Source organism: Myodes glareolus, chromosome 26 (genome assembly GCF_982192425.1).
Source record: "Myodes glareolus chromosome 26, mMyoGla1.1, whole genome shotgun sequence".
Taxonomy (NCBI): domain Eukaryota; kingdom Metazoa; phylum Chordata; class Mammalia; order Rodentia; family Cricetidae; genus Myodes; species Myodes glareolus.
In genome coordinates, this window is record NC_142051.1 from 39,126,312 (window position 1) to 39,140,128 (window position 13,817).

The 13,817-nt window shown below is 42.3% G+C and overlaps 1 protein-coding gene across 14 annotated transcripts in view; it reads right to left on the minus strand.

Moving 5' to 3' along the window:
• The window catches only part of Anks1b (ankyrin repeat and sterile alpha motif domain containing 1B), a 953,532-nt gene that overhangs the window by 549,891 nt on the left and 389,824 nt on the right, over positions 1–13,817 (minus strand). For all 14 annotated transcript variants that reach the window (XR_014999730.2, XR_014999729.2, XM_085683219.2 and 11 more), the window contains one exon: positions 10,782–10,962. Coding sequence is in view for 12 of the 14 variants with exons in the window: in XM_085683219.2 (XP_085539345.2) it covers positions 10,782–10,962 (181 nt within the window). In the remaining 2 variants the exon portion in view is untranslated. The remainder of the gene's footprint in view (positions 1–10,781; positions 10,963–13,817) is intronic.

Consider the following 13,817-nt stretch of genomic DNA (forward strand, 5'->3'; position numbering starts at 1 on the left):
AAGTTCTTAAGCTGTGGGATATTATGATCTGATAGGTGCTTGAGAAAACAAAAGTTCTGCTGATAATAATGAATAACCCAGTCTTCTAGGCAAGAAGCTAAAGCAGAGGCATCAATAACTCAGGGATTTCAGCCTGGGTGGCCTCTAATATAGTCTCCCATTTTTGTCTTAATCTTAATATTTCATTATCATAGCATTAGCCTCACGTTTATTTCTTATTAATATAAAAATATATTTTGAAGGGAAAAATAGGATGATAGAAATGAATCCATGATACTGAGATGGGTTTGGGGATGCCAGGTAGAATCCTTCCCTCTCAATCATGCAACTTCATGAAGACCAAGGGAATGGTATTGATCTGAACTATGCCTCAGGGCTAGGGCAGATGGAGAGCTTCCTTGCCCAAATGAATAGACCATGGGGCATTGCACCAATGTTCTACCTCTGCACACGTAGCAATGAGCTTAGTGGATATAACAACATACATTTATACTTAACAATTTACATGAGCTAGGAGTCTTAACTGGGTTCTGGTTAAGGTCTAACTAGGCTGTGATCCAGGCAATGGTCGAATCTGCGGTCCCGTTTGAGGTTCAGGTTTCCTGCTCCAGAGTTTGTGCTTTTGGCAGAATTCATTTCCTCACAACTATAGAATTGTGTGACCTGCTTCTCCAACACCAGCGGCATGGAGAAAAAGACTGTTGTTTCCAGTCACTGGCCTCCAGGTCACACGAGTGAAGTGGCCTGTCAAGGAGACCCTGCTAGTGGCTGCTTCTGAACTGTCTGTCCCCTAAACGTTCAACTGTCTTGTTTTGTTTTAACACATGGCTTCCAGCAGGTGGCGCTGTTTTGAGTCTGCACAACCTTGGTAAGATTGGCTGGGGGAAGTGGGTCACCTGAAGGCAAGCAAGTTTCACACCCCCACCCCCCCGCTCAAACTCACGCTCTCCCTTAAGTTATTCCTATCAGGAGTTTGTCACAGGAATGAGAAAAGTAACTAATAGAATCCTTCCTTTGACAAATTTAAAGTCAACGATGGAGACCTTTACTGAATTCGCACCTCCCTCCAACTTTGCCATTAAACACGCAATGGAGTCATGCCCCATTGCCTCTGTCAGCGGCTAGCATACATCACAACTCACATGGACTCGAAGAGAGGACGAAGGTTCAGAAAGCTGATCTCGGGTGCTCTTTTAGAATTCTCCCTGCCACAGAGGGCAAGAGTCAACCAGAAGAGCTACGGCTACTCGTATCCAGTAGGAAGCCACCTGGGGAGATTCTCGCTCTGCCCTAGGTCCTCCCTGGCATGTCACACAAAAGCAAAGCCTCTGAAAAGCAAGCGTCAGGTGAGCACACAGACCACCTTCCCATCACAGTCAAGGATAAAGAACAGATCAGGAGGCTGCAGCGACAGATGTGACCAGAGGAACGGAGTTAGCAGCGGTAGAAGTTCTTTTCCCTAAGTGGTAGGGAGGAGATTTTTCCCCAGCCAGCAGCATGGACTCAACCTCAAGGAGACTCCCCCAACATCTTCTTCTTAAACATTATCATCATATTTTCTCCCTCCCCATTTGACATTTAGTTATAATGATCACATGCATATCCCACAATATAACTGATAATGGAGGATGGGGGGGGGGAGGTCAGGTCCAGTGATGAAAGCAATCTCAGCAGAGAAAGATCAAATGAGAGAGGAACACTATTCATACAACCAAAAACAGGCAGGGTAACTGAAGAGAAGATAAATGCTATGGTGAATTGGATTCTCATAGAAAATTCCAGCTAATGAAGTAGTTATATTTTCACCTGTATTAACTCTGGGTAAAAGCAAGAGGAAACTGAGTTAATAAAATGCAGTTTGAAAAAAAGGAGGACTTCTCAGAACACCATGTCTCTGGAACTGCATCCCTCAACCACTGCTACCTCGCCTGTGCTGGGATCTTCAACACTGGCTGTCCCCCAGAGTGACGCACATCCGGCTTGTGCTGCTCTCTCATCCTAGGACACACCAAACGGGGGCATGGGACAAGCAGAAAGAAACCCCAAATCTGCAAATCAGTCAATCTTCTCGCTCTGAGTCACTGTAGGGATTTCAGATTCTGGTGCCCAGCTAGACTCACTTTACCTGGATGCTCCTGATTTGTACTAAAGGTTTAAGGGACCAAGCTGTGATTGCCACCTGAACTCACATTAATATGGTGATATAAAAAGTGAATCTATTTATTAAACATTTGTGCTACTGAATCAATTAAGCATATATGTTGCTCTCATATATTTTTTAAATTTAGTAGTGCTAGTCCAACATAAAAGGAATTTCAGAGAAGAAGGGAATACATATCCATCAGCAAATCTTGTTACGCCTAAATTCTTTCTGTTCCCAGTATAGTCTGGAGACTTGTCCTCATGTAGGACAAGGTAGCTTAGCAAGTCAGCAGACTTGAAGCAGACTGCTACCTTATGACACACAGCTGGGGGTCTGACGAATGACGTACAGACGCACAAGAAGCTGGACCCAGGTGAAAAAGGGCCTAACCACGTGCTGGTGAAATTTCAACAGGAGAGGTGAGTAGGAGGTGGGAGTGCATTTCCTGGGACTTCTTGCTGGGCGCTGGCTTTGCAAGGATAAAAAGCAAATACCTGGGAGGCCTGGCTTCCTAGTCTCTGAGAGACTCTGGGCAAGGTCACATCCTGTTGAGCTTGGTAGTTCTTCACGGTAAGGAACAGTATAATTTTGGGGACCTATTTTCTGAACCCTTTTAATTTTCCTTAAGTGTTCATGAAATCCACAAGTTCCTATGACTTCCTGAAGGGGCCCTCAGAAGGCCACTGAGCTGAGAGCTGGGTGGGGTGGCATGCAGCCAGCCCACAGCATGTACATATCGACATCACGTATGGGTCCTTGCTGTTTTCATAGTTTTCAACTACTGCCACACAACTTTTCCTTTCTTTGTCAAGCATCAGCGGCAAACATCCCACCTTCCTGTGTGACATAGTGGGCTACAGGGGGAGAGGGAGAGCGAGAGAGAGGGAGAAAGGGTTTGGTGATAAGAGAGAATAATAGGGTAATTATGATCAAAGCATTTTATATATGTATAAAATTGTGAAAGGATAAAAAATGAAATACTGGATTGTTTCTGGAAGTCCCAAACACGTAACAATTATACATCACCCTCACAAACTCCTAACTTCCCTCTGTCCATGCACACTAAATCTTGGTTTGGAACTTAAAGATTTTCTAGGTTGTCTTTGGTTTTCTTGTCATCTGTGGCCAAAGTCTTCCTTGGCAAGCTGTGTCCAGCAGCTGCTGTAATAAGGAGGTCTTGAATCAGGAGGGTCTGGTTCACATCCCTGTGAACTAATTAGAAGGAAGGCCTTTGCCTCCCTTTCTGGCAATCTCTACCCAGTGGGAGCGCGCATGCCACCCTCTCCATTCTGATTTTGTGTCCTACGCTACTGAGTACCTAATGGCTCCTGGGTTTTGTTTTTCCTTCCATTTGGAAGGAAGCACTTTTCTACTTTACTTAAAAAAATATTTCTCCTCTCCCCCATCAGTTTTCTCCAGCAGGAGGTAGATGGTTTGAAACTACAGGAGAACTGGAAGTAATTAGTTACCCAGGATGGCTGACTTGCCTGGCAGGTGCCCCTGAGACAGTGCTTATTCACAGAATGCTTTATATGGAAAGAGCTTTCTGGATCAGCTTTCTAGAAGACCGGAGAATCTGTCAGGATTTGTTTTTCTCTTTTCCCCCAGCCCCAAATCCACAACACACCTTACCAATGCCTTCCTACTGAGAAACGTAGTCCCCTACTGTAGGCTAAGTCTTCTTGAGCTTTTAAATTTTTATCCTTTGCTTTTAATGAGCATACAATTATTACATGGTTTCTCCCACTCTGCCTCAGCCCGCTGACAAACCAGTCTCAACTACCTACTTAATATAACTCGTTTGATACCAAGTTTAAGTTAAAATATCCTAACTGAACTTTCCCCATCTTAACTACGATAAACTCGATACTTTTAACGGTTTAAAAAGGTCCAAAGTGCTCCAATCATACACATCTTTTCTTCTTTTCATTTTATCATAATCTGTATTCAACCACCAAAATATATGTTATCTCTACCTTCAAAATAGACCCAAAATTCTACCACTCAAATCCCACCACTACTTCTACTAAAAAAGAAAAAATAATAATCTCTACCATGTCGGGGGGAGCACATAAACCTGCAGCCACTCTAAGACTGAGATCCTACGGAGATGGGTTCTCAGGTCAGGGATGTGCTTCATATGAGAACAAGATACTTGTGATGCATGGGGGTCAGGAGCAGAGAGCTCTGTGGGGGCACAAATTTGGAAGAAATCCCCACCAGAAGAGGACTCCAGAAATCCTGGAACAGAATCATCGTTCTTTAAGGAAGAGTGGGACAAGGTACAGGAGAGGTAGGTCCAGGTAAAGTCCACCTATATTATAACTTACTAAACAAACAAAGATTATGTCAAGGATTTTGAACAGACTAACGTATATGTAGATACAGCCCTTCACACCAAGTATCTCCTCTTGAAAACCATACTGGCCTAACTACAGACACTGTTTTGAGGGGTACAGGATAATCCCAGGCTTACTACCATGGTCTCAAGATCAAACCACTCCTGGGTTCATGTCTATTCCCACTGCAGACTCCCCCCTTCCATTCCAGTTTTCTTCTTCAGTTGTGACTGCAGGAGTCTTTGCCCTCTGGGATCTTCAGCCCTCATGGCCCCATTGTGTTTGTTACTCATCTCTTTGTTCTTTCTCTCCCTTCTCCATGCCCATTCTGCATCAAATTTCCATCCTTTCTTTCATTCCTATTTTCTTGCTCTTCAATTGCTTACTTCAGTATTCCCATAAAGAAAATCCAGAACCTGTCTAGAGTTCAGTTTTCTGCTCTTGGGTCTCCCAGTTGACTCAGGCTGGAAGAAAACATGGAACTGCATTGGCTAATCTGTTTGTGGTTTGTGACACAGCATCCCTTGGGCCTTTACTTTGGTCAGGTGGGGTCGCTCCATGCCTGCTTTCTCCTATGCACCTATTTCATCTCAGATGCTGTGCTCTAGCTGTCTCTCTGCCCAATGGGAGCTGCTGCTTTCCGCATAACAGAGAATATATACACGATCAGATTTTCTGTAGACTGCTGCATGGGTGACCTTGCCTGCATTTTCACCCACACCCAACACATCCTTCCTGCTGGCAACATACTCCTATCTGAAGTCAGTCCTTCCCCTTATTTCACATACCCCTCCCTGTTTCTCCTTCTTCAGCAGAAGTCAGCATTTCTTTTTGGAAAGAACTCCCTGGCGAGACTGACAATGGTCTATCCTTGCCCTCTTTAAGTCCTCACCTCTTGTTTTCCTGCACACGTTATGTTGATGCTTTGCCCATTAGTTCTAATCAGGTTGGTCTTATCAAGGTCATCAGTGACTTCTATACTGTAAAATTCACAAGTAACTTAGCCTATGTAGGAACTATGGTTAACAGACCCAATTAGCCAATTGCTTGTTTCTTCCTCCTCCTCCTCCTCCTCCTCCTTTTTCTTCTTCTTCTTCTTCTTCTTCTTCTTCTTCTTCTTCTTCTTCTTCTTCTTCTTCTTCTTCTTCTTCTTCTTCTCCTTCTCCTTCTCCTTCTCCTCCTCCTCTTCCTCCTCCTCCTCTTCCTCCTTCTTCTCTCTTTCTTCTTCATCTTCTTGTTCTTATTCTTTTACCATCACCTCCTTCTTCTTGTATGCTCTCTCTCTCTCTCTCTCTCTCTCTCTCTCTCTCTCTGTCTGTCTCTCTGTCTTTCTCTCTCTCTCTCTGTGTGTGTGTGTGTGTGTGTGTGTGGTGTGCACAGTGTGCATGCATGTAGAGCAGAGGTGATGCCAGGTGTCTCCTACTATTGCTTTCCACCTTATTTTTTTCAGTCTTTCACTGAGACCATCGTCTTCCAATTGATGACCCTGATTGGCCAAGCTCCAGTGATCTGCCTGTTCCTGCTTTCTGCCCCAGCACTGGGTAAACAGATGCCCATTGCTGTGCCCAGGTTTCAGGTGTGTACTGAGGATCCAAGTATTCACGCTCACGAGGCAGAAACTTTAATGACTGGGTCATCTCCATGACCCCTCATTCTTTCCCTATTACTATCTTATTTCATTTGACCCCAGAATACAATGCCCACCAGACTTTCCCCTGGCCAAGGAAGGTAGCTCCTCCTCTGTCCCCTTTGTTGGGCTGCCTTTTGTCCCATCGTCCACATAGCTGTGTTCTGTGCCTCCTTATCTACACTCACGCAACAGCATCTGTATCAGTTGTTCTCAACCTGTGGGTCTTGACCCCCTTCAGAGGTGGAACAACCTTTTCACAGGGTTGCATATCAGGTATCATGCATATCAGATGTTTACATGATGATTCATAACAGCAGCAAAACTACAGTTGAGAAGAAGCAATGGAAATAATGTTATGGCTGGGAGTCACCCCAGCATGAGGAACTGTATCAAAAGGTCATACTTTCCACAGTTGGAATTCATGGTCCATTCTCAGTCCAACAGTAAGAGGAATCCTCATAGGACAGAAATTAGACCACGTGACTCTTCACTCCCAGTAAGAAAGTCTTTAGAAGTAATGGCCGATTGGCCTTTCAAGGACCTAAAGCCTACCTTGTTGCCTGCGGGCATTCGCATTTCAGGAAATGCATTTGTATTTGGCTCATCTGCTTAGGCTGGAAAATGCAGCTCCTTCTTTGAGCTCATCCCTCACCTTTGTACATCCATTACCCCAGCCTGTTCTTTCCGTTCTTGCACATATATCCGCATTCATTTGTATCTGTGCTCCCCTAATGCAGGTTTCTCCCCACAGCTATCCTCCCCTCGGGTCCACTTCCAGCAGATGAACACTGATCTCCCTAGTTAACTGCAATTCTGTCCATAGGATTCTCACACTTACCGCCTAAGCTTTTCCTTTCTTCAGCCTTGCTTGATGACTTCTAAATTAAAGCTTTAATCACAGTCCAGGATGCTTTTCAACGGCTGTCCCTCAAAATAAATCTGTTGGCTCACCTAGAATTTTGTCGTCAGCCTTTAAAGGTATAATAGCTCGTTGGGGGCGGGGAAGAGTATTCTATAATGCCGTGAATCCCTAATTAGCACTTGTTTTAATTAAATAAAATTAACATTGGAGCAGGAGGATGAGTTAGGAACTAGTTGACAGGAAGTCATCAGAGGGCGTCAGAGAGCACCTGGGAGAGACGGAGAGAGGCACCGGAAATCCTAGGATAGGGTTTTGAGTGGCGTGGCTGTTTTCACTTTAGCTGGGCTGAAGGATGGCCCATTGCAGAAGTCAGCAAGGAGAGAGGGCTAGCTTGTTGCTACTCAGCCTGAGCTAACAGTGTTTCACCCCATCCTTTGAATCTCGAGTCTTATTTATAAGTAGAATGATAGAGATTTAGTTAAAGCTGCCTTTAGCACCAGCAGCAGAGCCAGTGCCTGGGGGAAAAGAATTCCCGTCAGCCTGCGGCCAGGTCGCTCCCAGAGAAGCAGACCAGTCACTGCGGAGTCGCAATTGCTGGCTGAAATAGCAGTAGATTAAGGTGCAAGTCACTGCGCTGAAAATGAAACAACATTTGTTCTTACTCTATTAAATGCCATTTTTGTCAAGATTAATGTTTTGTACAATCATTTATAAAATGAACTACACATGCACAGTTAATTAAATTATACTTCAAAGTCAAGAAAAGGCCACAAAAGACGCTTCTGCATTTAAAAAGTTGGCAGATTTCAAGTATTAATATTAAAAGGAAAGATAAAACTGAAAATATTAAAGAATATTAGTTTTCATAGTTTACAAAAATGAATTAACCCACATATTATCATGGATATTCAAAGGAGGCCATCTTACTTTCTCCTTTCCAAAGAGCAAATTGAAGAATGGAAAAGAGATTTGATAGGAAATACTGAATAAATCCAGGACGGAACACATAATACATGCCCCTCAGGAGTGTCTGCAGAGGGAGGTTCTTAAGTCCAAAGTGTAACAAATTAATCCTGTCTCTAAGGTAATAAACTACTACTTTCTCAACTAGACAAGAAAAAAAACTATCTTAAAAAATCTTAAAGTTTTACTTTTTAATTGAAAGCAAATCAGTATCATCCTTGTGCACTATTACAAAGTACCAGTTTGCTGCAGATGTTACAGTGAACTGTGCAAGTGAGCCCTGCAGGATGAAGTCACGGCAAGGCTGCTGGGACCTGTCTGGAGAGCAGCAGTTAGGTTTCCGCTCAGCTGAAGGTCAGACAGAAAGCATACCCAGGCTAACAACTACGCTGCTCATTTTGGGTGATGCAGCAAACAAGAGTTCTTACCCTCTCCTTTTGGGGTTCAGGGTTTAGACTCTATACCTACAGCTCTGACTTTTAATGAACAAAAAATTGCTAAAACAAAACCAAAATACAAACGAGCAAAATCTCGATCTACCTCAAATATAACTGGAAAATTTGAATCCTTGGAAACCTTTGAGCTGAAATAAAAGGAAGCTGGTGAAGGTTTTCATTACAGCAAGTAGAGCAATTCTTGCCACTCCTTCCACTGGGGGCTTTAAAATCTGGAACTGAGCATCAAGTAAGTTCTGGTTGAATAATACTTATATACACCCAGAATCCTTTCCAGGGTCCACATGCCATCTCTCTTTAGAAAGCAAATCCCACTTCCTCATCCTATATCATTTTCTTTTATATGGGAAACAGTATATAGTCATTGAACGAACGTGAGGTTTTGAGTAGGCGAAGGGGAGGTATGAGAATATTGCAATTCCTGCAACTACTATGGAGAGTTACTAATATTTATTGGGCACTAATTTAGTACCTGATAGGATGTGATGTTAATCGCGGCTCTAGAAGCACTGTTACACTGTAGGCTAAGGAAATCTAATTAGTTCCTTGTTCTTTAACTCTCTCTTTGGAGGAGAAGACCTGTAACACCAAAAGCTGAGCTTGTCCCATAATTAGTCATCAATTTAGGCAGCCTGACTTCAAGGCTTATGATGTGCCAAACACATCTACCGCAGTGTATGTTCTAGAAAGAAGAGACAAGACAGTTGCTAAGCAGAAAAGCCATTGGCATTATTTTATATGCAGATAAGATCATAGAAGAAAAGAGAAAATTTGATAGATGTAACAAGCCAGGTGTTGTGCACAGACCCGGGATTCCAGCACATAGGGAGCTAGGGAAGAACCATGAGTGTGAGGCCCTGTCCTCCTCCAGATATCACCAAAGTGAACACAGCAACAGAGAAAAGTGTGGGAACAGGGACACTGGCACCAGGTCTGAATGCCAGCACTGTTTGGACGGGAGGCTGTTACTGCTCTTCTTTGTGCCCAAATTTCCTTCACTGTAGAAGCTACCACTCAACTTGGACACCTGCCAAAAGGATATGATGAGCTGCTATAAGGGAAATACCTAAAACACTGTCTCACCGAGCACTAAGTATTTGCTTTTTATTACTATTGGAGCTGTTTCATATAGTTTTGCTTCTTTCTTACCACGATACTCATCATATTAAGAATTTCTACTCAAGATAGTACAATCTGAAGATCATGTGAAGGAGCGTGACCAAGCCAAAACCTAAATGATGCTCCATAACATCGGCATTCAAGCCCAGAGCTTGCAGGTGGGAAGAGCCGGAGTGCCAAAGTCCCTGAGCCTGGGCCCTGCAAAGAAGGCCTGGGTGAGTGTGCTGAAGGTCAGAGTCCACAGCAAGTTTGCAACCAGGAGACAGTTGGCTTCATTGGCCATGACAAGGACCTAAATCCGTCTGCACGCATTAACTCACCAATGGTGCGCTTTGATTTACATTTTATAAATCTCTCTCTAGCTGCTACGAAAGGTTGGATTATGACTTCTACAGAGCATCAGTCTTATCACCTGGAACCCCAGAGAAGATAATTCTTTGGCTGTATATTTTTTAGAATGTTTGTTCTGGTGCTTTTAATAGTAGTGTTGGTGAAAAGACTTAAACATGTACAGATATGTACATAAATCTATGTGCAGACAGTTTGAACAGACACATGGTCAAAATAATGGAACTGACTTTTGTTTAGGATTCTACAATGAATGTGAACCGTATCTACCAAGCTTAAACTCTTTGGATGAGAACAACTGGACAGGGTGTTTGCCGTGGGTTAGACAGAAGAGGAAGATACTTCTCACATCTTAGTCCTTATCAATTAGCTATTGGTTCATTCTTCTCTGAAGGACTGAAACATTCTTCTCTGAAGGATCTGTGAATCGGATTGGCTAGACCCAAAAAGCTTTCCCTAGTGGGTGGGACTATTTCCCTCTTACACTCCTCCTTTCCAAGTTCACTTGGGTTTAAGTGGGTGACATCTATCTTAGCAACAGTGCTGAACTCAGTCTTACCAGACATTCTTGGTAAGGGTTTTCCAGTCTCAAAGCAGCTATTAGCAGGTCTACTGTTGATCAACTGATAGAACTGCAGGAGAGTAGTAAATGACAGTGGAAGAAAAAAGCATTTCTAGGTCCTTTTTTATTACAACCATAATAATATTAAATTGTTCCATTAATGTCAACACTGGAAAGACCATTATTGTATTAAAAACAATATGATACCCTTGCCATAATAAAAGTATGAATACCCTATACCGTTGCTCATAAAATGTGAACCGGAAATAAAATTTGGATGAGGATTTCTCTTAATCACCAAAGCTCATAAAGACCTTATTAAAGCTCAAACGTATACTTGCATAAAGTGAACTGTTTTACCTGTGTGCTCAGCTCCCTCGTTCTTGACTTCTGTGGTTCCCACGGAAGAGGTGGGCGGACTAACTGGAGGGCTGGAAGGAAAGCTGGCGCACCCTGTAGACGTGCTGATTTCAAAATATTCTTGGTTATGATTCATTCGCTGGAAATCCAGAGAAGACACAATAGATGTTCGTTGTTTTGGCTAAAATAAACAAGGCGACAAGAGTATTAATACAATCATTCCTGCCCTTAGCCATACCTCACTCTCTAAATAACTTGAGGAGGAAACGGTTTATTTCCCTCACAGTTCCATATACCAGTTTTCCAACAAAAGCAGCAAGGACCAAAACACAAGCAGGGCAGAAACCTGAGGCGGGAGCTGATGCAGAGGCCATGAAGGGGTGATGCTTACTGCCTTGCCCCCATGGCTTGCCCCGTCTGCTTTCTTATAGAACCCAGGGTCACCAGCCCAGGGGTAGGCACACCCACAATGAACAGGTCCTCCTTCATTAATTACTAAGAAAATGCCCTACAGGCTTGCCTAGAGCCCAACCTTATGGAAGCAGTTCCTCTCTCTGAAGATTCTAGTTTGTGTCTAGTTGACATAAAACTAGCCAGCACAGCAGAGACACCAATCAGTCAGCTGACGATAGTGGAAAGCTGTATAACTGAAAATCTTATGGAGCCATTAAGATGCTACTTTAGGCTATCTGATTTTCACAGAAGATCACAAAATCAAAAGCATGGCATTTCCCTCAATAATCAATTTTGAAAGTTACAACTTTAAGTCACCTTCCCTTCAACTAACATTCATTAAACATCTGTCATTCACTGGACCCTGAGGAGACAGAGACAAATATCAAAAGGTCCCTTCAACGTTGAAGTATAATTAAGGCACTGCAATTTTTTGATTTTTTTATATAGTCCAAGGAATTGGTGGCATTAGATAGTATCCCCAAGCACCATATGCTAGAATTAAATCACGAGAATTAAGTAAAGTTATATGGAACATTTTCTAGGATCTACGAATCTACTTGGTATTTGTAGTGAACTTTGATTTTCTTTCTTAAGGATTTTAATTAATCCCCAAATAGCAAGAAAAGTCAATTTAAACATAAAAGTTAAAATCATGGAGCAATTGCAGATATAATCTATGCTCTCTGTCGGTCACGGATTACTCCCCATAGGAGGCTTCTGGATTTTTTCTACAACAGTATTAATAATTTTCCCATTTTTCCTGCCCACTAGAGCTTAGAACATTATAGTTAAGAAAAAGTACAACCATTTGGACCTCAGATCTATGTACATTTTCCAAAAAACCCAATTCAAGTTTTAATTTTTAATTATTCTCATTGATAGAAGTGAAATATTCTTTCTTGCAAAAAATAATAGGGGTTAAGTTTTATTCAGTAAGTTCATCATCCATTCATTTTTTTCATAGGACAACAACCTTTATTAGTGTTTTCATTGTTCCAAAATGTTTGAATCACTATCTTCAGAAATCATTTTCTTTAAAAAAAAAAAAACCCAAATTCTATGTCTTTTCTACATCACTGTGTAGAAGTAGATTATCTAAAAACATAGAGAGAGTGTGAAATGATCTCAAGATACTTTACTCTTTCATACTTTTATTATTTAAAAAGCTTGAGAGGCATAATATTGTTGTACAGGAGCAGGCAAGTCATTTATTATCGCAACACCACTCAGGGACAGAATTCAGATTAGTACCCACACAAGATGCAGTTGCTTCTGAAGGATGAAAGATGAGGATTTAATGACAGGCTTGGTTTCACACAAAATGTCTGCCCTTGGGGCTACTGAATCTCAGTTTCACATTCAATGTCCTTTCCACTGTTCTCTGGAGCAGCCATTAAGGAGGCACAAGCTATTACAGGGGCACTAATAGAAACAGATATGGCCATCCGTCAAGATTTTGTTTTGTTGTTTTGTATTGTGCTTTGCTTCCCTTTACATACAGGCAATGACTGCCTTCCCACTAACGCTCCTTCCCATGAGCCTTCTAAAGGTCACGACTACTGATGCATATGGTCTCCATCTAAATGTTTCTTAAATACATGTTTCTAAGCCTCAGCTACCCACAGTTCTAATTGCATTAAAACACAAGTTGTTATGCAATTATGAAGACAAATAGGCTAATTTGGCGGCATTAATTCATCCTACAAATATTGCTGAGTGTACACTAATTGCAGATACCAGGGCAAGTACTCCAGAGCAATAAAGAAGTGACATTATAGCTCTTCAGTGGGAGGAGAAATGATGTATGGGGAAGAGACGGAACCATCTATACAGGAGCTACAGGGAACACAAAAGACAGTACCACACCTAAAGGAGCTGCAGGAAGGGAACGCTAAGGTCAGGGATTCCACTGTTGGGTTTCTACTTGAGGGGGGGGGGGGTACCAAAAAAGCAGCCCTGCCAGGTGCCTTGCAGCTGAGTGGAAGCTTGAGGAAGCAGAGATAGAAGACACACATCCATACAATGCATGCACAAGTGCATGTGTGCACACACAGAGACACACATAAAGATGGAGAGGAAGCAAGGTCAAAACTCTGCAAGGTTCACAATGACTGTAATACAAAGTCTAGGAGAGTCCTGTTGTGCTCAGGAAATGAAATATTGGAAACTACAGATACCTACACAAAAGAGTTTGCTTTTTATTCACAGTATTTTAAAGAACTGACAAGGAAGAGTGTTTTTTTTTTATTATATTATTTGAGCCAACTTGTTTCAGTGCTTAAAGAATGATTGGTCCGAGTCAAAGCAGGAGAGGGAGACTGGTCAGGGAACTGAACAATTCCAACCAGAACATCAAAGGTTCCTGCAGTACAAACAGTGATGATGGGATTGAGGACAGTTTGTTTCTGGAAGACTGTAATGGAGTTAACTCTTTAGGACTTGGCATATGATAGGCTGTGACAGTTGATTTTGGATAAGAAGCCTCCAGTGACTGATTTCTCAGTTGGGTGAATGTTAGCAGACAAATTATGTTGTGGGAAACACAAATGTTTAGACATCTACATCAGAAGTTCATGAAAT